Source organism: Jaculus jaculus, chromosome 5 (assembly GCF_020740685.1).
Source record: "Jaculus jaculus isolate mJacJac1 chromosome 5, mJacJac1.mat.Y.cur, whole genome shotgun sequence".
Classification (NCBI taxonomy): Eukaryota; Metazoa; Chordata; class Mammalia; order Rodentia; family Dipodidae; genus Jaculus; species Jaculus jaculus.
This window is the reverse complement of record NC_059106.1, coordinates 103,495,023-103,523,020: the sequence shown is the minus strand read 5'-3', so window position 1 is coordinate 103,523,020 and position 27,998 is coordinate 103,495,023. Positions and strand designations below refer to the sequence as shown.

The 27,998-nt window shown below is 42.0% G+C and overlaps 1 protein-coding gene and 1 pseudogene across 1 annotated transcript; one reads left to right on the top strand and one right to left on the bottom strand.

The window, feature by feature from the left end:
- Positions 1–2: 2 nt before the first annotated feature.
- Positions 3–24,208, bottom strand: Retn (resistin). Its single transcript, XM_045149161.1, is given in 6 exon segments — positions 3–16; positions 3,924–4,043; positions 4,324–4,364; positions 7,029–7,047; positions 13,903–13,967; positions 24,201–24,208. Coding segments are annotated over 6 exon segments (267 nt in total).
- A 3-nt stretch (positions 24,209–24,211) lies between these two features.
- On the top strand, positions 24,212–27,509 carry LOC101599672 (annotated as a pseudogene).
- The last annotated feature ends 489 nt before the right edge of the window (positions 27,510–27,998 follow it).

The window sequence follows — 27,998 nt, the reverse complement described above, 5'->3', positions numbered from 1 at the left end:
ACTTAGGGATCTATTCCTGTATGTAGGGAGTGAAGGATAGGGGTTTAAGGAGCTCTGTGATAGATTATTCAGGGCTCTGGGGTAGGAAGATGGCTTGGTCAGTAAAGTGCTTGCTGTGAAAGCACAATGAGCTGAGTTTGGATAACCAGCACTCAGCTAGTATGGCAGCATTACCTGTAATTTCAGTACTTGGGAGGCAGAGACAAGAGGATCCCCAGGGTTTGCTGGCAAACTAGCTAAATTGACAGCTCCAGGTTCAGCAAGAGACTCTGCTTCAAAAAAAAAAAAGTAAGTTGGGCTGTAGAGATGGCTTAGTGGTTAAGGTGCTTGCCTGCACAGCCAAAGGATCCAAGTTCCATCCCCCAGGATCAATGTAAGCCAAGCACACAAACTAGCGCATGCATCTGGAGTTCATTTCCAGCCTGGCACACCCATTCTCTCGCTATCTGCCTCTTTCAAATAAATAAAAATAAATGTTAAAAAAAAATTAAAAAATAAGGAGGGCTGGAGAGATTGCTTAGCGGTTAAGTTGCTTGCCTGAGAAGCTTAAGGACCCATGTTCTACTCTCCAAATCCCACATAAGCCAGATGAACAAAGGTGAGGCAAGCACAAGGTCACACATGCCCACTAGGTAGTGCAAGCATCTGGAGTTTGATTGCAGTGGCTGAGACCCTGTCGTGCCAATTCTCTCTCTCTCTCTCTCTCTCTCTCTCTCTCTCTCTCTCTCTCTCTCTCTCAAATAAAATAAAGTAGAGAATGACTGAGGAAGACATTCTATGTTAGCCTCTGGCCTCACTGTACTCACACATACACATGCATACACACACACACATATGCAGCAAAAAAAAAAAATTTTAAATAAAATAATATAATGAGTATAAATATACAATAATAACCAAGGATCTGGGAAGATGTCTCAGAGGCCAAATGTGCTTGCTTGCAAAGCCTGATGGACAGGTTCAATTCCCCAGTACCCACATAAAGCCAAATGCACAAAGTAGCATATATGTCTGGAGTTTGTTTACAGTGTCATGCCTTGTGGAAATAAGATGGAGGACTGCTAGAGGACATTTGGTGTGCTTCTCTGTTCTCATGTGTGCATATATAGCACTGCATATACCAAAGCACACATATACACAATGCATATCACACACACTTGGAGACAATATTGATGGTCTGGTTGGCTGGATTGGGCTTTGAAGGTTACCTGGTTGTCTCTGTCCTAGAACCAGGCCAGCCCAAGACACCACCCAACACTTCCAAGGTTCCTCTTTGGTTGCACACAGCCATCATGAGCATGTACGTTCTTCTTGCTCTCATCTTTGGATTTTGCGTCATCCTCTGTGTTTTAGCTTCTCTCTCGTTTTCTTTCTCTCTTCTCTTCTCCCATTCAGAGTTCACTTTGGCTTTGGGGATGCAGAGGGCTTAGCACCCACAGAGAATTTTGGGGGGCATCCAGAATCAGAACAGTGACTTCCAAGGTGACACACAGATTAGACTCTCTACCCCCTCCTGAAGGCCATCATGAGTCTTAATTATTAAGGAAGAATGAGTTACATTTTTTTGTTGTTGTTTTTCAAGGTAGGGTTTCACTCTAGCTCAGGATGACCTGAAATTCACTATGTAATCTCAGGGTGAGCTTGATCTCAAGGCAATCCTCCTACCTCTGCCTCCCAAGTGCTGGAACTAGGTGTGTACCACCACACCTGGCTAATGGGTTCTATTTTTGGAGAAAAAATGGAAGGAAAGGGTACAGAAGGAAGTTATAGCTGAAGTTGGGCATGGTAATTCAAGTTTATAATCCCAGTGCTCAGAAAGTAAAAGCAGGAAGATCAGGAGTTCAAGGCCAGCCTCAACTCTAGCATTCATGTGCAAGACCAGTGACAGTGCATTGAATAGGCTTCATCCAGATGGCAGCGAATACCAGGGAGACCTAAGACTCTCCAGAATGATAAGAAAAGAAATTCAGGTGTGGCAGTATATGCCTTTAATCCCAGCAGAGGTAGGAGGGTCACTGTGATTTCGAGGACACTCTGACTTCATAGTTAATTTCAGGTCAGTTTGGGCTAGAACAAGACCCTACCTTGAAAAAAAAAAAATAGGGATGGAGGGATAGCTTAGTGGTTAGTGTGTTTGCCTGCAAAGCCTAAGACCTAAATTTGATTCTCCAGGACCCACATAAGCTAGATGCACAAGGGGGCACACATGTCTGGAGTTCGTTTACAGTGGCTGGAGGGCCTGGCATGCCCATTCTCTCTCTCTCTCTCTCTCCCCCTCCTTCTCTGTTAAATAAGTAAATAAAAATAAAATATTTGAAAGAGAGAGAAAGGAAAAAGCTGACGACCTAGCATGAGATGGAGTCATCTTTATCATACCAGCCAGGACCCAAGAAATCCTGCAGATTACATATGAGTGCTACTCCCACTGCTAGCCTGAGAATCTCCTTTAGGGAGATGGAAGTAGACAGTGAGGAGATTCAAATGTATCAAAGCAGAAAATAAGAGGCTGCTGAAAGCTCAAAACGAAAGGAGACTTACAACACACCCTCCAAGGGCTTAGGGAACATTGAGGAACTGGGATAGAAAGAGTGTAAGATTCACAGGTAAGAAGGAGTATCCTGAGACATTTTCCACCACACAGAGACTGATTGTATTCATAACCCCACAGTGAATACTTATAACCCCACTGAGGAGGGCTCTCAGCTAAATAGGGGGGAGGGGACAGTGTGAATATGATCAATTTTCAATATGTTTATATATTAAAATTTTCAATAATTTTTTTTAAGAATGGGATGGGGAGATGGCTCAGCAATTAAAGGCACTTGCTTATGAAGCCTGCTTGCCAGGGTTCAATTCCCTAGTACCCACATAAAGCCAGATGCACAAAGCAAATTGCATGTATCTCGAGTTGATTTGCAGCAGCAAAAGGCCCTAGCATCCCATTCATTCTCTCTCTCTCCACAAAATAAATAAAGTATTTTTTAATTTTAAAAACAAACTACACACACACAGCACTAAGGAAATGGTTCAGTCAGTAAGGCACTTGCAACATACACATGAAGACCTGAGATCAGATCCCAGAACCCACAAAAATGGCAGACATGGAGGTAAGCATCTGTAATCAGGAGAGGATCTCCAGAGCAAGCAAGCTAGCTAGCTAGACTAGCCAAATCAGTGAACTCTAGGTTAATTAAGAGACACTGTCTCAGAAAATAAGGTGGAGAGCTGGGCGTGCTGGTGCATGCCTTTAATCCCAGCACTTGGGAGGCAGGGGTAGGAGGATCACCATGAGTTTGAGGCCACCCTGAGGCTACATAGTGAATTCCAGGTCAGCCTGGGCTAGAGTGAGACCCTACCTCAAAAATTAATAATTAAGTAAATAAATAAGGTGAAGAGCAAATGAGGAAAACGCCTGATATCTGGACCTCTGACCTCCACATGCATACAAATTCAGTCCATGCACATATATGAACAGGCATATAAACATGCACATATATCACACATATGCACACACACAAAAAGTGGCAGTCCTCCACAGAAGTCTCCCATGCCCCTCTCTGACTAAAGAAACCACACAGGGTGGAAGAAATGGCTTAGCAGTTAAAGTGCTTGCCTGAAAAGCCAAAGGACCCTAGAAGCCACATAAAGCCAGATGCACAAAGTGGCACACACACCTGGAGTTTGTTTACAGTGGCTGGAGGCCCTGATGCCCATTCTCTATCTGTGTTTTCCTTTCTTTCTCACATCTCAAATAAATTTAAAAATTTTAAATCTTTTTACAAAAAGAAAACACAGAGCCTATACCACTTCATCATCTTATCACTTCCATCATCTCTGGTTTATTTCAAGTCCCCAAGCTTGGGTCTGCTCTTCTCCTCCCCCCCCCACCCCTGCAAACCACACACACAACTCTCTTAGGGGACCTTCAGAGTCACTGTGTCCTGTCCAATCCATGCCAGTACATTAGCAATGACATGTGGCCTCAGCACGCACATCCCATGAACCACAGGCAGAGCCACACGTACAGCCAGTAACTAAAAAGCCTGCAGGGGGGAAGACAAGAAGTTTAGTGGGAGTTGTGGAGTGGAGGTGGAACAAAGTGGCTGGAAGCTCCAGATCAGGGAATGTGTGCAGAATGCCTGGACAGGACCTGGGAAGTATGGACACTAATGTCCTGAGAGACCTGGAGCTGGTGTGGAGGGTGAGACTACAGGCTGGACCAGAACCCTATCAAAGGAGATATGGAAGCTCCAGTCAGGACAAGGGAGGAAGGAAGTCCCAGGGGATTTTCAGATAGTCTGAACAATGGACCTTTGCACTTACCTTTAGGACAGGTGGCCAAGTCTCCCCTGGAAGTGACACTCCTGCAACCCAGGAAATGCTCTTTAGTGTCTCTAAAACTGGCAGCAATGAGGACAGAAGGCCATCATTGACTTGGTGTTAGACAAGGGATCAAAAATTTCCACTAATGACATAATGAAACCCATTATTTTTTAAAAAATTTTATTTTTATTCATTTGGCAGAAAGAAATGCTGCTGCAGACAAACTCTAGATGCATGCACCATCTTGTGCATCTGTCTTGCATGGATCCTGGGGAATCACACATACACACACACACACACACACACACACACTCACACGTACATATGAAGTTGTGAATGTGGTTATGAAACTAGAAAGGAAATCACAAGAGGAGAAAAGGAGTCACTGAGGGAGTGGGGCAATAGAACACAGGTGACATGAAAGTAGAAAGGAGTCTCCTGGGGCTGAAGAATACAAGAAATCAGGAAGACACGTAAGAGGAAACAGGAGGACCAACAGAAACAAATGACTGGGCTGGGGAGATGGCTCTGTGAGTAAAGTGCTTGCTATGCATGCATGAAGACCTGAGTGCAGATTCCCAGAACCCACATAAAGCTGGCTGGCATTTGTGATCCTGGGACTCCTATGACAAGATGGGAGGTGGAGACAGAAGAATTTCCTGAAGCTCACAGTCCAGCCAGCTTAACCTGTGCAACAATGAACAGCAAAGATACCCTGCCTCAAACAAGGCAGAAGGTGAGGAAAAACACTTGACATTGTCCTTTGATCCCCCACATGCATGCATGGCACACATAAACCTGCACATAACCCCCCCACACACACACAAAATATGCTTGAAAATACCATAATGAAACCTTATATTTTATATACTAATTTTTTAAATTTAATTTATTATTTTTCTTTTCAGCAAATACAGGCAGTTTGGTACCATTGTTTAGGCTCATCCATGATCTACCCCTTCCCATTGAACCCTCCTTGTTGATGTAAATGGGTCGTGCTTTGTGGAGTTAGCCCACAGTTATTGGTATGATAAATGTCTCTGCATATCATGACCCAACATGTGACTCTGACATTCTTTCCTCCCCCTCTTCCGCAAAATTTCCCTGAGCCATGTTGGGTTCATTTTTGGTCTGCTTCAGTGCTGAGGTGTTGGGGGCCTCTGAGGCTCTGGCTCTCTGATTTGGTAGGAGTTGATTTTTCTCTGTGTTGGTCTCCTTCCCCTTTGTGCTGGTATCCGGTTCATCAGGAAAACATCACTCTTGCTTGTTTCGCCAATTGTCCTTAGTTTCAGTTGGGCCCCTTTTGAGGTATGTTGGTGCAGCTCTCTCCTTAGGATCTGCATCTATCTGAAAAAGAGAAGCAGATTCTCCAACGGAGAGTAAGTTAGCACCCAGAAAATTGAGATAACAATTACTTTTTTGATGGAGAGTTTGATAGGTGTAGGCCCTCTTGTACCCCATGATTGATGGTAGCTTGATATTGGAGAGTGGGCTTATGTTTGGGTATGGTTCTGACTTGTTTCCCAGCTCCAGCTATGGGTCTCGTACCACTGAGGGGATCAGTTAGCCAAATCAAGAGCAGTTGGTTCCCCACCATGGCTGTGTGCCACTATTGCACTTGTGTGGGCATCACATCAGGTTATTTGTTGCTAATTAGGTTAGACAATGAGTTGCCTGGACAGATATTGGTCATTTCCCCCAGTCGCCCATGTAGCACCTTCTGGCACTAGACACACTGACTGTCTGGGGACTGACTCTCTCCTGGCTTCCAGCCATACAATTCCATTTTACATGTCAGCTGCGTATGGAGTCTTCAGCAATAGGGTCTTACCACTGGCCTTTGGTGGGTCATCAAGTCCTCTGACAGAAGTCTGTCATTGTTTTGGGAAACCTTGTAGGTTTCTCTGAGCAAAAGCTCATTGTGGATGGTAGCCCCAAGCTGGTAGTGGGGGTTACAGGTCAGTGCCCACTAAGAAATTGAGGAAAAACATAACTAATATACAAGAGTTAGAGAGGAGAGAGAGAGGGGGAGGGAGAGGAGGAGAGGGAGGGAGGGAAGATGTAGAAGATTTGGGTTAGTCTTGATCCTAACCTCTCCAGTGTCTTGTGGTTCAGGTGTTTCCTGTAAGGGTCTAGTGAAGGTTCAGCCATTTGGTCTGTCTTTTAGGAAGTAGAATTTTATGGTACCATTGCCGTTTGGGTCCAGATTACTGTTTTCCACCCTTCGATGCCCTCCTCACCCTCCCCATCCATCCTATTGTCTAGTCCATGAGGTGCTTGCTGGGTATGTAAGGTATCTTGGGTAGATTCAGATTAGGTGTTGTAGATGAGGGAGACTATGTGTCGATTTTTTTGCTGTGATTGGGTAAGTTCACTGAGAATGATCTGTTCCAGGTTCAACCATTTTTCCTCAATTTTCTTTGTGTCATTTTTTCTTACTGCTGTATAGAATTCCATTGTGTAGATTTACCACATCTTTGTTATCCATTCTTCTAATGATGGACATCTGGGTTGATTCCAGCTTTTAGCTATTACGAATTGAGCCGCTACAAACATGGTTGAGCAAATCTCTCTGGCCTGTGGTTTGAAGGTTTTAGGGTAGATGCCAGTAAGGGTATAACTGGGTCTGTTGGTATTTCTATAGTCAGCTTTTTCAGGAGTCTCCATACTGCTTTCCAAAGTGGTTGTACCATCCAGCATTCCGCCAACAGTGAATGAGTGTTCCTGCTTCTCCACATCCTCGCCAGCATTTATTTTCATTTGATTTTTGATGTTGGCTATCCTTATTGGGATAAGGTGGAATCTCATAGTTGTTTTAATTTGCATTTCTCTGATGATTAGGGATGATGAACATTTTCTTAAGTGTGTGTTTGCCATTTGTATATCTTCCTCTGTGAATTGCCTGCTTAACTCTGTGCCCCATTTTATGAGTGGGGTATTTGTCTTCTTAGTGTTTAGACTTTTGAGTTCTTTGTAGATTCTAGAAATTAGGCCTCTATCAGTTGGATAACCTGCAAATATTTTCTCCCATTCTGTGGGTATTCTATTGGCTTTGCTTATGATATGCTTGTCTGTAAAGAAACTCTTCAGCTTCATATTATCCCATTGGTTGAGTGACTGTTTAAGAACTTGAGCCACTGGGGTTTTGTTCAGGAAGTCTTTTTCCATTCCTATATCATGGAAAGTACTTCCTAAATTTTCTTCCAGTAGTATTTGAGTTTCTGGTCTTATGTTGAGGTCTTTCATCCATTTGGATTTGAGTGTAGTACATGGTGAAATGTGTGGATCAAGTTTTAGTTTCCTGCATGTGGTTATCCAGTTTGTCCAGCACCATTTGTTGAAGATGCTATCTTTTTTCCATCCTATATTGTTTGGGCCTTTGTCGAATATCAAGTAGCTATAGTTGCTTGACCCAAAATCCGGGTCCTCAAGTCTATTCCATTGGTCTATACTCCTGTTTTTATGCCAGTACCATGCTGTTTTTATTACTATGGCTTTGAAATATAGCTTTAGATCAGGTATGGTGATGCCACCAGAGGTATTTCTTTTGCTGAGGATATGTTTGGATATGCGAGGCCTTCTGTTTTTCCATATGAAATTTGAGATCATTTTTTCTATCTCTGTGAAGAACACTGTAGGGATTTTAATTGGAATTGCATTAAATCTATATATTGCCTTTGGTAGGATTGTCATCTTCACAATGGTAATTCTGCCTATCAAGGAGCATGGGAGGTCTTTCCATCTTCTCAAGTCCTCCTCAATTTCTTTTTTGAGAGTTTTTATATTTTCGTTGTATAGATCTTTTACTTCCTTGGTTAACGTTATTCCAAGGTATTTTATTTTTTGGTGCTATGGAAAATGGGACTATGTCCTTTATTTCTTTTTCTGTGTCTTTGTCATTTGCATACAGCAATGCTACCAATTTTTGTTCATTGATTTTCTATCCTGCTACTTTGCTATAGGAGTTAATCACCTTCAGGCATTTTGGGATGGAGTTTCTCGGGTCTCTTACATATACAATCATCAGCGAATAGAGTTAACTTACCTTCTTCCTTCCCAAATTGTATCCCTTTTATTTCCTTCTCCTGTCTTATTGCTTGAGCTAGGACTTCCAGAAATATATTGAAAAGCAGAGGTGAGAGAGGACATCCCTCTCTTACTCTTATTCCTGATCTCAATGGGAATTCCTCCAGTCTCTCTCCATTAAGTATTATTTGGGCCTTTGGAGCTTTATATATTGCCTTTATTATGTTAAGAGGTGAACCGGCCATGCTGATTCTCTCCAATGTTTTGATCATAAAGTGATGCTGTATCTTGTCAAAGGCCTTTTCTGCATCTATCGAACTGATCATGTGTTTTTTATGTTTAAGCTTGTTTATGTGGTGTATTACATTGACAGATTTTCATATGTTGAACCACCCTTGTGTTCCTGGGATAAATCCCACTTGGTCAAGGTGGATAATGCTTTTGATGTGTTGTTGGATTCGATTTGCGAGTATTTTGTTCAAGATCTTTGCATCTAAGTTCATTAGGGAAATAGGCCGGTAGTTTTCTTTTCTTTTTTTTTTTTTTTTTTTTTGCTTTTTCAAGGTTGGGTCTCACTCTAGCTCAGGCTGACCTGGAATTCACTATGTCATCGCAGGGTGGCCTTGAACTCACTGCGATCCTCCTACCTCTGCCTCATGAGTGCTGGGATTAAAGGTGTGTGCCACCACGCCTGGCAGTTTTCTTGTAGAATCTCTGCCTGGTGTTGGGATTAGGGTGATACTAGCTTCATAGCAGTTGGGTAGCTTTCCCTGTTCTTCAATTGTGTGGCACAGTTTTAGAAAGATTGGTTTGAGTTCTTCCATCAAGGTTTGATAAAATTCGGCTGGGAATCCATCTGGTCCTGGACTCTTCTTTTTTGGGAGGATTTTTATTACTTTTTCAATCTCCATGAGTGTGATCGGTTCATTGAGGTAATTAATCTGCTCTGAGTTTAGCTTTGGTAGATGATATGCATCCAGGAATTTATCCATCTCCTCCACATATTCCAGTTTTGTGGAGTAGAGGTTTTTGAAATAAGTCCTGATGATTCTCCCAATTTCACTTATGTCTGTTGTGAACTCTCCTTTTTCATTTTAAATTTTGTTAAGTTGGAGTCTCCTTTTTTTGCTTGATCAAATTGGCCAGAGGTTTGTCAATCTTGTTTATTTTTTCAAAGAACCAGCTCTTTGTTTTGTCAATTGCCTTATTTGCTTCCTTGGTTTCCAATTCATTAATTTCTGCTCTGTTTTTAATTATTTCTTTCCTTCTGGAGATCTTCGGGTTGGATTTTTCTTGTTTTTACAGTGCCTTTAGGTGGATGTTTAGGCTATTGATTTGGGATCTTTCTGTCTTTTTATGAAGGCATTGAGTGCTATGAATTTTCCCCTGAGGACTGCCTTCATTGTGTCCCATAAGTTCTGGTATGATGTGTTCTCATTGTCATTCCATTCCAAAATTTTGAAATTTCATTTTTTATTTCATCCACTATCCATTTATTGTTTAAGAGTGTGCTATTCAGTTTCCAGTTGCCCTTGGGATTCTTGGTGGTTTTTTTGTTGTTGATTTCTAGTAATATAGCATTATGATCTGATATCATGCAGGGAATTATGTTAATTTTCCTAAATATGTGGAGGCAGTCTTTGCGACCTAGTATATGGTCTATTTTAGAGAATGTTCCATAGGCTGCTGGGAAGAATGTGTAGTCTGTGGATTTGGGATGGAAAGTTCTGTAGATGTCTGTTAGGTCTAAGTGTTCTATGGTTTTGTTGAGCTCTCCTACTTCCCTGTTGTTTCTGTTTGGATGATCTGTCTATTACTGATAATGGTGTGTTGAAGGCCCCAGCTAGGATGGTATTGGTGGTTATTTCTGTTTTATTGTCAAGTAGGTTTTGTTTTATGAACTGTGGTGCCCCTGTGTTTGGGGCATACAGATTTATGATTGTAATATCCTCTTGATGGATTGTTCCCTTTATAAGTAGGAAGTAGCCTTCTTTGTCTTTTTTGATTATTTTTGGTGTGAAGTCAATTTTATCTGATATTAATATAGCTACACCCGCTTGTTTCTTATTCCCATTTGCTTGGAATATTGTTTTCCACCCTTTCACCTTGAGGAGGTTTCTGTCTTTAGCGGTAAGGTGGGTTTCTTGAAGGCAGCAGATTGAGGGATCTAATTTTTTGATCCACCCTGTTAGCTTGTGTCTCTTAATGGGTGAGTTAAGGCCATTAATATTTAGGGTGATGACTGTGAGATTTGATTTTATCCCTGCCATGTTGTGATGGTAGAGGTGTTTTGGTGTTTTCATGGAATTTGAAATTTATTGTGTCTACTCTGGGTTTGGTTGTTGTGATCTGCTTCTTGCAGGCATTTGTGTTTGGTTATTTGTTTCTTCTCTGTGGAGAATTTCCTGGAATACTTTCTGTAGGTTTGGTTTTGTGTTCATTGTAAAGCTGAGTTTTGTCATGGAAAGTTTTCCTTTCACCATCTATTATAAGGGAGACTTTTGCCGGGTAGAGTAGTTTGGGTTGGAAACCATAGTTTCTTAAAGTTTGGAGGGTTTCATTCCAGGCCCTTCTAGCTTTCAGGGTTTCCATTGAGAAGTCTGAAGTAATTCTGATGGGGTTTCCTTTGAAAGTGGTGTGCTGTTTTTCCCTAGCTGCTTTTAGGATTTTCTCTTTGGTGTCAATGTTTAGAGTCTTAATGATAATATGTCTCGGGGAGTTTGTCCTTTGGTCTAGTTGGTTAGGAGTTCTGTTTGCTTCTTGTATCTTGATGGGCCTTTCTTTTAAGAGACAGGGGAAGTTTTCTTCAATTATTGTGTTAAATAAGTTCTCCATGCCTATGGTCTGAAATTCTTCAACTTCTGGTATTCCAATGATTCTGATATTAGGACGTTTAAGTGTATCCCACAATTCCCTCATGTTCTGTTCACAGGAACTTTTGCACTTACTGAAATTTTTGGACTCTCAAACTGTTTCTTCCATCTTGTCTTCCAGATCAGAGTTTCTATCCTCCACTTCGCTGACTCTAGTCTTGAGAGCCTCTAGCGAGTTTTGGACTTGTTCAATTAAGTTTGCATTTTCTACTACTTTCCTATGTATCACTTCCATCATTCTGTCCAGCTCCCTTTCCACCTCATTTTTCTGGTTTTCTTGATGATGCTTGGAAATCATCCTTGCATTTCTTTATGTTTTCATTTAGTGTGGCCAGCTGATTTTTAAGGTCCTCTTTTTTTTTCACTCTCCCTCAACTCTCTTAGCTCTCTTTGAATTCCTTCCAGTGTCTTATCATATTGCTCTAGCTTAGTGATGGTAGCATCCACACGATTATCTGTCCTTTGTAGCTTTCCTGAAAGTTCTAGCAGTAGATTGGTCAGGGTTGCATTGCTCATAGCTTCCACTTGATGTTCTGATCCTAAACACTCTTCTATGTTTTGGTTAGATGTAATCCTTGTTGGACTGGGAGATCTGTCTGGATTTTCTTGCATTTTATTTTTCATGTTATTTCTTTTGCACTGTGGTCTACCCATGTCAGTGTATGGGCGGGTAGGTGGGTGGAGCAGCCTGGGCTCTATCTCAGTGAGAATCCAAGGCAACCTGGGGCAGTTGCAAGCAGCCTGGGTTTTTGCTCTCTCTTGCCAAAGCCGCCTATCTACTGCCTGACAGGGGCGCCAAAGTTGCCTGAATTCTCACCCAGTAATGCACCAAAGCTGCCTGCCTTCGAGCTTGAAAGGGAACTGAGGTAGCAAGCCCTGAAGCTGCCCAAACTCTGGCTGCGAACACTGGGGCCTGCAAACAGTCTGTGCTCTTCTGCCTCAGGGGAGTGGGGGATGGGTGACGATGGACAAGTAGGGGATGGCACCTGAGCTGGCGCTAGTGACTATGTGTGGGCTTGTGTGGCCCTTGCTGTGGGACTGGGCCCACTGCACGTTCAATTGTAGTGCAGAGGCAGCTGATGCAGACATGGGATCGGGACACAGCAGAGGCTGGCTGGTGGGCAAGTGATTGGAGCACAGCAGCGGGGGGGGGGGGTCTGGCAGCAGCCTAATCACAGCAGAGGTGGCCCCCACGGGTGTGTGAACTGAGCACAGCTTGGTGGGCCAGCACGCGAAATCAGAGCACAACAGCAGAGGTCTCCACATGGTCAGCACAGCGGGCTGGCGGGTGCACAATGGGCTGGCGATTGGAGCACAGTCGTTTGGGGCACGGGGTGCGGCGGCCGTATGGGGGGGTAGACTACCCACCCGAGAGGGGATCTGTGATTCCCTCTTTTTCCCCGCTCTGTGCCCTCCCACTGGCAATAAGACCCTGATAACCCTTAATTTCTTGCTTTTCTTTCCCCAGTATCTGCAGCGCAGCTAGGCGGTTGCCATCTTGGCCGTTTATATACTAATTTTAAAAAATAAAAATTGAGTGGCTGAGGAGATGGCTCAAAGGATCTTGCCTGCAAAGCCTGTCAATTCCCCAGCACCCAAGTAAAGATGTATGCAAAGTGGAACATGCATCTGCGATCCCAACATTCCCACAACAATGGAAGGTGGAGCCAATTTACAGGCAAGCTAATCTGACTTGTTTGCAGACCAGGAATTTGAGTTCAAACCCCCAGCACTCACCTAAATGATAGGTTGGCAAGGAAGTCTGCCTTTAATCCAGAGGTCTGGATGCAGACAGGGGGTCCTCAGGGTAAACTGGCTAGCTTGACTAGCTGAATCAACAGGCTTGAGTTCAAATAAGAGACCCTGTTTCCATATCAGGTAGAAAGCAACCAAGGAAGACATTTGTCATCAACCACTACGCATATGCCTACACACATACTCCCCACAGTCATATGCTCAGCAAAAAAAAATTGAACACTCATGAGGATAAGGACTTTAAGGTCATCTCTGGTTACATAACAGAATTTGAGGATGGTATGTGACACATGAGACTCTGTTTCAAAAAATAAAATAAAGAAACAGTTCCAGAGAGCTTGATATGGGGCTTACACCAGTCCTCCAGCACTCAGAAGGTGGAGACAAGAGGATCATGAGTTTGAGGTCAGCCTGGATTACAAAGTAAAACTTCATGTCAAAAAGAGAAGTTTCGCTGGGCATGGTGGCACAAGCCTTTAATCCCAGCACTGGGGAGGCAGAGGTAGGAGGATTGCCATGAGTTTAAGGCCGCCCTGAGACTACATAATGAACCCCAGGTCAGCCTGGGAGAGTGAGAGCCTACCTCGAAAAACCAAGAGAGAGAAAGAGAGAGAATTTCTCTGAGATAGGCAGAAGGAGAACACTTGCCTAGCATGTACAAGACCCTGGATACCATCCTCAGCACTGCCTTGGGTTGGAGGTTTTAGAGTAAGGCAAGATTTAGAGGTGATGGATAAGATTAAAGTTGGGGTAGCATCTGGAACAATGGTTCAAGATAGGGCTGGGTGAGGTTGGGCATAGGATTGGAGTGGGTCAGATGAGTTTCAGGTTGAGGTTAGCCTTGGCACTGGGTAGGGTTAGTTTTTAGTCAGAGATAAGAGAGAGCTCTGAAGTCCCTACTGAGGTAGGGTATAGGGATCCTCACTTAAGGAACTTCCATCTTCCTTGACCTTCTTCTTGATGGCTTCATCCATGGAACACAATGATGTGCTGGTTGCCAGAGGCTCCAGGATTAGGAGGAGGGCATAAAAGAAGAAGACCTTTCATTCCACAGGTACTGAAAAAGACAAACAAGACTCCCACCTCTGTGTCAGAATTTTTTTTTTTTTTTTGAGTTAGGGTCTTAACTCTGGCTCAGGCTGACCTGGAACTCACTCTGTAGTCTCAGGTTGACCTCGAGCTCAGTAACCCTTCTACCTCTGCCTCCTGATTGCTAGGATTAAAGGCATGTGCCACCACACCAGCCTGTGTCAGACTTTTTAAGGTTGGTGAGAATTAGGCCATAAAGCTGGATCCCTGGGTCCCTGTGGGAACATAGATAGACATCTAGGTTGATCCTAGGCTCTACAGAAGCTACGGTAAAGGCAGGAAAAGCTTACCTTGTCAGTGGACTCAGCTAGACACAAATCAAATCTGGCACATCAATTTCTGTACCACAGCTCCTCCTTGGAGGCCTCTGGGTATAGGGATTCCTGTTGAGTAAGAACTCCCTAGCCCTCCCCTTCCACATCTGGGCCCAAGAGGAGCAAATTCTAGAGGCCCCAGCGAGGAGACTTCCCCCTCTTTCTTCCTTTCCACACACTGCACACCTTCAGCACCGATCCCTTTAGGCATTCTGCCACTGTTCAGGAGGTAATATCTAGGACCAAATCCAGGGCCATGATGGGAAAAGCAGGTAGAGAATAAAGACTTTGCAGGGGCTGCAGATGCAAACTAAGATTATGTGGAATCCCTGTATGACCACTACATGCCATGTTTGCTTGTTCTATGGTAGGATTTGCATTCCAAGAACACTACCACTGTGTTTAGTATTATCTGTGACCTTAGTTCTAATAGTGTTTGTTTGATGAGTTGGAAGCCCCCATGTTAGGTGCATATATGTTTAGGATTGTAATGTCCTCCTGTTGGAATGTTCCTTTAATCAGTATAAAGTGTCCTTCCTTATCTTTCTTAACTAATGTCGGACTTCAAGCTACCTTGTCAGATATTAGGATAGCAACCCCTGCTTGTTTTCTAGGCTCATTTGCTTAAAACACCGTTTTCCAACCTTTCACCCTAAGCTAGTGTCCACCCTTTGTAGAGAGGTGAGTTTCTTGAAGGCAACAAATTGAAGGATCCTGCTTTTTAACCCAGTCTGCAATCCTATGTCTTTTGGTTGGGACATTGAAGCCACTGATATTAAGAGTTATTATTGAAAGGTGTTTATTTATTTTTGCCATTTTTTTGTAGTTCTTCTGGTTTTGCCTTTGTTCTCTTGTGCTAACTAGTATTTGAGTATTGTTTGTTTTTTCTAGGTTCCTTGTATGTGTGCTTTTCTTTCTCTTCAGCAGGGTTCTTTCAAGTATTTCTGTAGAGCTGATGTTGTTTTCAAATATTCCTTTACTCTGCTTTTGTTGTTTTCTCCATCTATTTGAATGGATAGCTTTGCAGGATAAAGTAATGTTCGTTGACAGTTGTTATCTTTCAGAACTTGGAATCGTCACTCCAAGCCCTTCTGGCTTTTAAAGTTTGGGTTCAGTAATCTGCTGTGATCCTGATGGGCTTGCCTTTGTAGGTAACTTGATTTTTCTCTCTAACTGTGCTTTCAAGATTTTTTCTTTGGTTTGTATGTTTGGCAGTTTAATTATAATATGGCAAGGAGAGGTTCTTTCCAGGTTTTGTCTGGCTGGGGTTCTAAAGGCTTCCTGTATCTGCATTGGCACCTCTTTCCCAATTTGGGGGAAGTTTTCTTCTTTGATTTTGTAGAAAACATCTATTATGCCTTTGGAGTGAAATTCTTCTCCTTCTACTATACCCTTAATTCTTATGTTTGATCTTTTCATAGTGTCCCAAATATCTTGAAATTCACATTCATACTTTCCTATTAGTTTGTCTTGCTCTTTGTTGGACTGTATTAGATCTGCCACCTGGTCTTCTAGTTTAGATATTATGTCCTCTCCTTCATCCATTCTACTGGTGAGATTTTCTATAGAGTTTTTTTATTTCATTAACTGTGTTCTTCATTGCTAGTAATTCTGACTGATTTTTCTTTATTATTTCTATTTCCTTATTTATGTCTTATTTTGACCTCTTTATTTCATTAAATTGGCATCCTGTGTCTTCTTTCATTCCTTTGATTTCCTCTTTGACTTCTTTGAGCATATTTATAATCATTCTTTTGAAATCTTTCTCAGGCATTTCCTCTAATTCATTCTTACTGGAGGTCATTTCTGATGTATTAATACTTTTTTGTGAATTTATATTATTTTTTTATGTTGCAGGATCATTCTTTGTTATTTATATTGTATTGATTTTTGGTGTTTTGTGTTAGAATGTATATATATTTGCATCTTGGATTAATTTAATGCTTGGATTTTCTAGTTAGCAGCAGTATTATTAGATGTATCAATCAATCTGATGTTATATATCTTCAGGGTAGGAGTTTAAGGTGCTAGGTGTGGCTCTCAAGACTCTCAGAATATCTACAAAAGTGAGCCTAGGTGTTGGGTTTGCCTGCTATGGGAGTATTCAAGTCGGCGGAGTGCAACAAAATACAGGCAGATTCTAAAATTTAACTAAACAATGTACACATTCAATGAAAAACAGCACAGAGTATTTATGCAAGAGTAGGTAGTATGACAACCAGATCCTCTAACTGTCTAACTGTCCCTTAGGGTGTGTGTTGCCCCACACCCTTAATCTTGTCAACAAGGAGGTTAAGATTTCTGGTCTGTTGAGGATTCCAAGTCAGCTCGTGACCAAGTGAGACCCTTCCCTAATGTACAACAGAAGAGGAAGCACAGCCACTATAAATCAAGAAGCAACAAAAGCAAGCCCAAAATATAGCCTATTTAAGTATGAAAATCTGACCATCCATCAGATTTGACACATAATTTATTCTGATGTAGAAGGTGCAATTAGCACTTCCAGTTCAGGCCCATATACCAGGCTTATTTGGTGGGTACTGACCTGTCGTAATCCCAGTTACCTTTTGGGATGATTTTGGTCTCAGTTATGCTGCACTCCTGCTTGGGTCCCTGTCTGGTGCACTGTGGGTTCAAGTAGGCTGGCTGGGTCATTGGATTGCTGCTCTGGTCACCGGTGCTGGGTGCTATGATCTCCCTTCCCATGGTCTGTGGTGCTTTCGGGTGCTTGCACTGGCAGTGGGAAGGGGAGGTTGTGGATGGTGGCCCCTGTTCTCTCACTGGTCCATGAGATCCTCTACCTCATGATCTGCTCCTCCTTTGTTTGCTGAGGTTCTCCACATTTGTTGAGTTTGCAAAGAGCTCCGGTGTGAGTGGAAAATCCCCTCACCTTCCACGTTTTCTTAATTAATTAATTTTTTTGCAATGCTGGTGATGGAACTTGGGGCCTCACAAATGATACATGAGTGCTCTACTGCTGAGCCACCCCCAGCCCCTCACTGAGGGATTCTAGTCAGATACTCTACCACTGGGTCTCACCCTCAACTCCACTTTCTCATACTTCTGTGACTGCTCTCATATGAGAGGCATTTTTACATCAATGGCAGAATTGAGTACTTGTGATATGTCAGTGGATTTGGTCTACAAACCAAGCACATTTACATTTGTTCTTTTACCCAAGGGGGGGAAAAGCCCAGCTGAGGTCTCTAACAATGCTTGTTATATGTGGGTGAGAGGTCCAGCTAGCCAAGGCAGCTCCATATAATGATGTGGCACAGTAGCTAGATGCAAAAGAGGACATAGCACACAAACCTACTTACACTAAAGGATGAAAAAGAGGCAAAACTAAGGCTGGGGATGTAGTTCAGTTGATAAGAGTGCTTGCCTAGCTTTCAAGAAGTCCTGGTGTTCATCCACACATAAATGTAGCATGGTGGTACACATCTGTAATCTCAGCACTCAAGAGGTAGAGACAGGAGGACAGGAGTTCAAGGTCATCCCTGGCTACATAGTGAGTTTTAGGACAACCTAAGCTACATAAGACCCTATCTCAAATAGGCAGAAGAAAAATGGGATATTTATATTATCCCCTCCAAGGCTCACGGACCACTGTTGAAGATGGAGGCAGAAAGATTAAAGAGCTCGAGGATGTGGGGGAGTGCTGTGTAACACTGTCTTCTAGACATGATGTGGCCATTACACTCATAAGCCCTTACCCTAATAAACTCAAAGCAGCTGTGACTTCCTGCACAAGATTGGGCCTTGTCAAATGGAAGGGGAAAGGCTCCTGAGACCCTAACCCTCTCTGAGGAACTATTGACAGTTAATGGATGCTGGGGGATGGGTACTTGTGCTCTTCAGTGGTATAGCTAGTGGTAAATTGCCTATACTCCAATAAATTACCTCTAACCATGCTCATGCAAACAACTTTAACTTAACTCAGTGGGCCACAAAGAAATCAAAAGTAGGAGGGGGTGTACTTAAAAAGAACAAGAGTGTTAGTGGGAGTAAAGGAAGATAATGAGGGTTATCATGATCAAAATATATAAATGAATTTGTGAACTTGGCAAGAAATAAAGTAATTTTTGAGACAAGGTCTTATGTGGCCCAGATTGGCCTGTAAATTGATATGTAGCTGAGAATGACCCTGAACTCCTGATCCTCCTGCTTCCCCCTCCCAAGTGCTAGGATGACAAGCATGTACTACCACACCCAACTCTATGCAGTGCTGCAGATGGAACCCAAGGCTTTGTGCATGCTAAGCTAGCAGTCTATTAACTTGAGCTACACCCTAGCCCATATATATATATATATATATATATATATATATGACTCAAAAAGATTTAAAGAGAAAGACCAGCAAAAGAAATCAATGCTACTGGAAAGGACCCTACATATTTCCTGAGCAATAAAAGGTAATAATTGGTGATAAAGGGACAAGGGACACACAGAAACTTTCTGCAAGTTTCATGCAAGAAAGGAGCTATGCACTTTTTCTCTATGTACATTATGTTTCAATAAAGGTGATAAGCATGTCTGAATCCACCATGTAAATTCAACAGAGTCCAAAGTGGGAGGATTTTCATTAGGCATATACTAAATGCTAGTGCTAGTGATAGAGATTAGGAGTAAGGTAATCTTTTGTGGGTAGTATGTAGAAGAAGAGGGATTCCCAGTGTTTACCTGAGAGTGATTTATGGGATGGTGACACAAAAACACCATCTCAGACAAACTAAGTGTGTACTTCATAGGGTGAACTCAGACTGAAGAAGCACACAGCTGAAAGGAGAGATCATCTTTTATTACAAAAAGTTTACTGTTAAGGATATTACAGTAGTAATCAACTAATTAGTAAACTTAAAGTACATCTGAAGATTATTTATAAAGTCTAATCATCAAAGTAGTTTAGACATGAGAGTATTGAACTGATCCTATCTAGCAAAACACAGAGAAAAGTTAAATTGATGATTTTATGTGGGGATGAACTATTAGAACAAACTGTGGGGGTGAACTGTGGGAAAGAACTGTAGGAATATTTCTTATGGACCTAACAAATAACTTTTCTGATATTATTGATGTGAGATGCTAAATTCCTTATTTCTAACTTGCCCTAAAGTTAATCTTATACAAATATGTAATCTACCTGCTTAAAGCAGTGTGACTAGATTTCCTCTGCTTTGATGTACCTTTGGCCTGAACAACACAGATGGCCAATATTGACAAGCAATGTTTAAAGATGCTGACTAACCTTCAACTATGCTGATTTCCTCAGTGGCCTGATTGGACTGTAGACTCTAAGCAAACATACATGCATAAGAAGTGCTGACTGAGCTAGAGAAATGGCTTAGCAGTTAAGGCATTTGCCTGCGAAGCCTAAGGATCCAGGTTCATTCCCCAAGACCCACATAAGCCAGATGCACAAGGTGGCACATGCATCTGGAGTTCGTTTGCAGCAGCTGGAGGCCCTGGCATACCCATTCTCTCTACCTGCCTCTCTCCCTCTCTCTCTCTAATAAATAAATAAATAAAATATTTTTAAAAAGAAGTGCTGACCATAGTGCTGAAGACAACAAGATCAGTTGCTATGGGCCCACAGATCTGTTGAAGACAAAAGATGGGCTTGATGTGATTGCTCTTGTGATCAGAGTATGTTCTAGATCAGCAGAGTCCAGCAGGTCGTACCCGTAAATCCCTTCCTTTAAAAAATGTTCAAGGATTATCCAAAGTTTAAAGTTCCTTACCCTTTGCTCATGCACTGTGATACTTGTTCATGTATTACTGGGTTTTTGGCTGTTTAGTAAAAATGCCAATGAGTACTTATATGCCGAGGAAGCCAGGGCTATAGTAACATCAGAACGACAGTGACAGCATATGCAGTAGGTTTATTAATGGCTTAAACTAAATTTCTCTTCAGCCTTTTTCCCCTTAGGCTGCTGCTAGAGGCAGCTAGCCCACTCCTGAATAGGAGTTAGTTCTATTTCTCAGGCTCTGCTCCTAGAAACAGTTTGCCCACTTCTAGAAAGGAAAGTTCTACAGTTTAATCTTCCCCAAATTCAGGGCTGTGCCCCACAAATAGGGCAATAAAGCAACTGAAATGTAAGCTTCAAAAGAAAATAGAGCAGCAGAGAAAATATGAAGACTATAAAATATAAAGATATAAAATATAAAAAGTGGGCTGGAGAGATGGCTTAGCAGTTAAGCGCTTGCCTGTGAAGCCTAAGGACCCCGGTTCGAGGCTCGGTTCCCCAGGTCCCACGTTAGCCAGATGCACAAGGGGGCGCACGCGTCTGGAGTTCATTTGCAGAGGCTGGAAGCCCTGGCACGCCCATTCTCTCTCTCTCCCTCTATCTGTCTTTCTCTCTGTGTCTGTCGCTCTCAAACAAATAAATAAAAAATTTAAAAAATAAAAATAAAAAGTATAAAATATAAAATCTTAAGAATATAGGATTAATGAAATGTATCTACTGCTGGGAATTAGCATCGTGTCAGCTAGGCAGGTGCAGAGTGGGTTAAAAGTTTAATTGTGGGGGCTGGAGAGATGGCTTAATGGTTAAGGCGCTTGCCTGTGAAGCCAAAGGACCCAGGTTTGATTACCCAGTACCCACATAAGCCAGTGCACAAGGTCTGGAGTTTGTTTGCAGCAGCTGAAGGCCCTGGCACCCCCATTCTCCCTCTCTCTCTCTCCCCCTCCCCTCTCTATTTCTCTCTCAGACATACACACATACAAAATAAAATAAAAAGGTTTTTTTTTTTAATTTTTTTGGTTCAGTTTTTATTTATTTATTTGAGAGCGACAGACATAGAGAGAAAGACAGATAGAGGGAGAGAGAGAGAATGGGCGCGCCAGGGCTTCCAGCCTCTGCAAACGAACTCCAGACGCGTGCGCCCCCTTGTGCATCTGGCTAACGTGGGACCTGGGGAACCGAGCCTCGAACCGGGGTCCTTAGGCTTCACAGGCAAGCGCTTAACCGCTAAGCCATCTCTCCAGCCCAAATAAAAAGTTTTTTTAAATCTCCTTTTCAAAAAAAAGTTTAACTCTGAACCCCAACAGTAATAGTGACACAGGCCCAGAGGAACATAAATGATGACTTGCCCAGGCACTACTAGAAAGCAACTTCAGTCTGACTCAAGATGGAGATCAAGAACAACTTCCTGGTTCTACCTTCCTCCCCTGCCCATGGCTCATTCTAAGTCTGTGCTCTCCTTGACCCACCAAACCATCAAGGTCCTCCATATATATTTAGATTTAAGCAACTGTATGCCTAATTTATATCTCTAATGCAAATATAAGAAAATCTGACCCAAATCACTATGCAGACTACCTGCTTGTGATCTATATTAGTCAGGGTTCTCTAAAGGAACAGAACTGATAGAATGAATTGTATTTAAAGGGAATTTATTAGATTAGTCCAACAATAGCAGTTTGCAGGCCTGAGAGTCAAGGAACCTGGTAGTTGCTCAGTCCACAAGGCTGGATGCCTCAGCAGTCCCAACTGAGCACTGAAGGCCTGGAGGCTTCCTGGAGAACCACTGGTCTTTGTTCCAAGCTGGTCTTCAGTTCACACTGGAAAGCAGCTAGCAGTACCAGCAGCCAGGTGGGAGGAAGGGATTCTTTTTTCCCAGAGCTCCCTTAGATAAAACTCCCTTCAGAGAGGGGCCTGCCCAATCTGGGGGACTCTGGGAGGACTTCGTCCTTCAATTAATTCTTCCTGGAAGCAACCTCAGAGACCCACTCATGAGGAATGTCTGTGGATGCCTAAACAGACTAAGTTGACAACAAAACTTAACCATCACAAGACCGTCCATCTTTCTTAACTCTTTATACTTGCTAATTGCTTGTGAGTCATAAAACAAGAACTGGAGAACCACTGGATTAGGGAATCAGAGGAACTGTTGAATGTCTGGTGTTCTAATCCCTAAACTACACCTGTCCACAGCCCAGAGGGGCTCTGTTGCTCTTAAAACTGGTAACATCAGGTGCTGTCCCAAGAAGTGCAGGTACCAGAGAGCTAACAGACACTGCTCTTGCCTCAGTGGAGTGTATATTTGTCTGAAAAGACAGACACTCACTAAAGAAAGCTTGAACAGCCCTGCATTACTTTTCTCATTGCTGTGACTAAATTCCTAAAGGGAGGAAGGCTTATTCTTACTATTCTGGCTTACAGTTCAAAGTTATAGTCCATCATGACAGGAAAGGCAAGACAGGAGGAGGGGGAGGCAGCTAGTCACATGGTATTAGCAGTCAGAAAGCACAGAGCAATGAATGTTGGTGCTCAACTATGTCTCTTCTTTTTCTACAGTCCACAGCCCCAGCCCATGGAATGATATCACCCATAGTTAAGGTAGGCCTTGCCACCTCAATTAACCCAGGCTACATAATCTAATAATCTAATAATACAGGCATATCCCAGGGTTCATTGCCTAGGTGATTCTAGCTCTTGTCAATAGAAACAATCAATATAAAGGCAACAATTAATAAAAACCATTACAAGCCCTAAATTCCATCCCTGCTTGGAAAAAGAGAGGTCCAGTTTTATAAGAACTTCAAGCAAAACAACAGAGGAATGTAGGAAGGTTTTGTGGAGGAAGAAGTGGTGAAAGAGAGATTGAAGAATGAGTCAAAGTTAGCTGGGTGTACAAGACAGGAAGAGCATTCAGAGTGGTGGGAAATGCATAGCCCAAGGTCCTGAGGCAGGTCAGAGTGTACCAATTTTGAGGAAGTGGAGACAAACTAACAAAGCAAGGAAAAAATAAGGCTAGCTGGGAAAAAAAAACAAAACCCAGGTTCTATCATGTAATTTACATTCGGTAATATTCTGCATTCTTCCCTGTGACTATGACTATTTAATGCTTTTAATTTACATTTAAGTAAAAGGAAATCCCAAAATACTAAAGTAAATTGGCCTCAGTTCTCCCTGCAACCAGAAAGAGAATTTTATTCTGCCCCAGAGGACTAATTTTTCTTTGTGAATATTCAAACACACTGCTCACTTGTTCTTGCTGCTACTACACATCTGTCCTTGAAGCCTTATTTGGACAAAGGAGATTCTTGTCTTTTAGGAGACACTGTTGCCATTTCCTGAGAATTTCAGCCTTCTGATTGGCTTCCTTATCCACTGATAACTTGTTGCCCTGGCGACAAGGTACTATGACAGAGGCCTCTGTCAAATTGGAAGAAAATCCTTGATATTTTGCCAATTTGAATGATATAAAAGTAAAAAAAAAAAAAAAAGTAAAAGCCTTTAATTGCTGCAGGATTTCCTTAATAGTGAGCTAAGGACTTACAAAATTCCTTCTTTTTAAATTTATATACACATGCACATATATAATCTTAAAGCTAGGTTCTAGACATGAGAGAAAGCATGTGATATTTGTCTTTCTGAGTCTGGTTTATTTCACATGATAATCTTAAAATTTTTATTTATTTATTTCAGAGAGAGAGAGAAAGAAAGAGTCAGATATATAGAGAGAATGGGTGATCCAGGGCCTCTAGCCACTGCAAATGAACTTCAGACGCATGTGCTATTTTGTGCATCTGGCTTACAACACTTAACAATTTTTAGTTCCCTCTATTTTCCTAAAAATATCATGATTTGCCTTGATGGTTGCATAAAAGTCACTGCACATAATTCCTTTATCCATTCATCTGTTGATGGATGTCTACACTGGTTCTATTTCCTGGCTATTGTAAATAATGCAGCTATAACCATGGACATTGTTTGTTTGGTTGGTTGGTTTGAAGCAAGGTCTCATGAAGCCCAGGCTGGCCTTAAACTCTCTATGTAGCCCAGCATGGCCTCAAACTCCTAATGCTCCTTACCTCCACATCCCATGTGCTGGGATGACAGGTGTGTACCATCACACTCCATTTATAGGGTGCTGGGATGGAACCCAGGACCTCGTGCATATTAGGCTCTGTTTTACCACCTGAACTACATTCCTAACACCTACATATGGATGTTATGTAGATGCCTCTGACCTACAGAAAATCCAAACTTCAGACTGAGGATCCATGTGTCTGTCAGCCACACAGGTGTTCAAAGAGGGTGTGACAAGAAGGGGGCATGCAGGAAAGGAATGGTGACAACCTCTGGAATGGATAGTTAGTACCATGAGATGTCCAGTGTTAACAAGCCTAGATTGTTTTTGTTTGCTTGCTTGTTTTTGAGGCAGGATCTCACTCTGGCCCAGGCTAATATAACTGCCAAGTCACAACAATCTTCCTACCTCAGCTTCAGCTGAGATTATAGGTATGAACCACATGCCTGGCTTGATTTGTGCGTGCGTGCATGTGAGAGAGAGAGAGAGAGAGAGAGAGAGAGAGAGAGAGAGAGAGAGAGAGCGCGTGTGTGTGTGGTGTGGAGGTTACTGGGGATTGAATTTATCCCCCCACCCCAAGTGCCAGACAACCACTCTACACTGATCTGTACTCCAGTTCAATAACCCTAAATTTTGTTTTGTCAGACTCAGTCCTCCCACTCTGTGTTCCTGCCAAGGAAAAGAAGACTCCCACAGTCTCTGACACCTTTCCCTTCAGGGTCCAGGTCAAGGTCTGATATGATCCCAAGTAATCCCTGTGGAATGCTTAAATTTGTGCTAAGCAATTTTGGCTAGTGACGTAGCTAAGCTATGCTGGGTCCTGGCATAAAACTGTGGTGCCACACATCTATAACACAAGCATTCAGATGCAGACAGGAAAATCAGAAGTTCAAGGTCAGCTTCAGCTACATAGTGAGTTGGAGACCAGAGTGAGCTACCTAAAACTCTGTCTCAAAGTCAAACACAAAATTCTGTTCTGCAACTTACGTATAGGAACTCAATTATTGCAACCACCAGTGAGTTAGGTACAATTTTTTATCACTGCTTCAAAAAAGTTAGATCCAGAGAGACTGAGTGACTCATCTGGGCAGCACAGCCCACGTATGGACAAGCTAGGACATGACCCCAAGTCTTCACTTGGCACTAGGACCATCACATTTCAGCCACAATGTGGGGCCGCAGCACTTCTTGGGCAGCTGGCTGTTGTCACTCCACATTGCTGAGACAAACATCCAACCATACCCAGTTTATGTGAAGAACAGGTTTATTTCAGACTTACAGAGTCCAGGAGAATAGCATTAATGGCAGAAGAAGCTGACATTCACAGATCCAAGCACAGAGACAACACCAACAGTCAGCACCACAAGCAAGCATAAACTGCCCACACCAAGAACAGCCAGAACTCAAAGTGCTCTCTCCACGCCTTATAGGATTGGGCTGAAATTCCATCCCAAACACACCTAGGGCTGGACCCCAGGATAAGCCCCCAGTGACACTTTCTCTAGCAGGCTGCAACAGACTTAAGCAGGAAGCTTAACTTTAATCAAAAATACCTGAAGCTATAGGAAACATACATTCACATTCAAACCACCACAGTGTCCATAGTGGTTGTGTGAAGTTATTAGTAAATTCTCATATTAGCATATAAAATTTATAATATATATTATAACATATGTATATATTATAATGATAATAATTTATAATATTTTCATACATATATGTCAGTGTACTTTGTTTATATTCACTCCTCCATTATTCTCTTTTGTCTATCCTCCCTTTCCCACTGATCTCTTTTCTCCTCTTCCAATATTCCTTCTGCTTTCACATTGTATGTGTCTGTATGTTAAGTAGATAGACAGGTGAAATGGATGATTGAACAGAAAATAGTACAGGATTCAATAGATAACATGAATTAGATAGATGAATGGGCTGATGATACATGAATCATAAAGATAGTACATGATAGATGATAGTAAGATAAATAGAAGCTAAAATGGATGATTAGCTAGATGAATGGGTATATGATAGATGGCACATGATTAGATAATAGATAGATAGATGATGACAATATATACTTCATATAACAAAAAAGTGATATTTTATCTTTGTTTTTTTTCCTCCATTACCTTCATTTGTTTCCTACCCTCTTACCCACCATACCCCTTCCTTTCTCCACATGCTTTTCCGTATATTTTCAGGTCTTATAGTTGTTTTAAATCTTGACTCCATGTATGTTAAAGGACATGTGATTTTTTGGGGGGGGGATTTCAAGGAAGGATCTCACTGTACTGCAGGCTGACCTGGAATTCACTATGTAGTCTCAAGCTGGCCTCAAACTTACAGCAATCCTCCTACCTCTGCCTCCCAAGTGCTGGGATTAATGGCATACACCACCACACCAGGCCAATATCTACCTTTTTAAGTCTATCATATTTCATTTAACATGATGACCTATGCTTTCACAAACTTTTCCTGCAACTGAAATAATAATGATTCATTGTTCATATTTTTTATTTAGGCATCAATATGTTCATGGACATCTAGGCTGGTTCCATATCTTGGCTATTGGGAATAGAGTAGTGGTAAACTGAATTAGATTACTTCAGGTGTATATCCAGGAGTGGTATAGCTGGATCATATGGTAGTTCGATTTTTAGCTTTTTAAAATTTTATTTATTTGAGGTTGGACAAGTTGGTGGTCTCCACAGGAGTTAAAGTTCCTCGTAATTTTCACTTGTTGGAAGAACTGGAAGAAGGACAAAAAGAGGTGGGTGATGGTACAGTTAGCTGAGGCCTGGAAGATGATGAAGATATGACACTTACAAAGTATACAGGCATGATTATTGGGCCATCAACGACAAACTATAAAAACAGAATATATAGCCTGAAATTAGAATGCAGACCTAAATATCCAGAAACTCCTCCATCAGTTAGATTTGTAACAAAAATTAATATGAATGGAATAAATAATTCCAGTGGAATGGTGGATGCATGGAGCATACCAGTCTTAGCAAAATGGCAAAATTGATATAGCATTAAAGTTGTGCTTCAAGAGTTAAGACATCTAATGATGTCCAAATAAAATATGAAGCTTCCACAGCCACCAGAAGGACAGACATACAACAATTAATTCTAGTGGATCTCAAACTTGTCTTAAATTGACAACTTTCTACTCATGTTAATGTCTTGATTAAATATCACAATGCAAAAACACCCACACATTAAGTAAAAGAATTCCAGCTGGTAAACATGACCTGGACATTTGTAAGAATATATTTAATATATGTACTCCCAGTATGTTTTCAGGTAACAGGAGGGAAAATACAGCACAATTTTTCTTTCTCTTGTTAAGGCACCATCATTTAAACATGAACCTGGCGTACTCGAAATACCGAATTCAGTTTACAAGATGAAAGAAAGCATTGCAAGAGGCGTCAGATGGCAGTGGGATTCTGTTTTTCTGAAAAGGAAAATCTCAAGAAGGAAAAACAAATGGCAGCTTTATCCATCTTGCTTAGAGAGATGCAGTTGAAATTGTTTAAAGTAGCAGGTACCATGAATATTGTCACAAATTGTGTTAATTTTTGAAGCAGTGTGGGTGCTAACTACTAGTAGTATCAAAAATAGGTTCAGGGCCGGGCGTGGTGGCGCACGCCTTTAATCCCAGCACTCGGGAGGCAGAGGTAGGAGGATTGCCGGGAGTTCGAGGCCACCCTGAGACTCCATAGTGAATTACAGGTCAGCCTGGGCTAGAGTGAGACCCTATCTCGAAAAAAAAAAAAAAATAGGTTCAGGATTA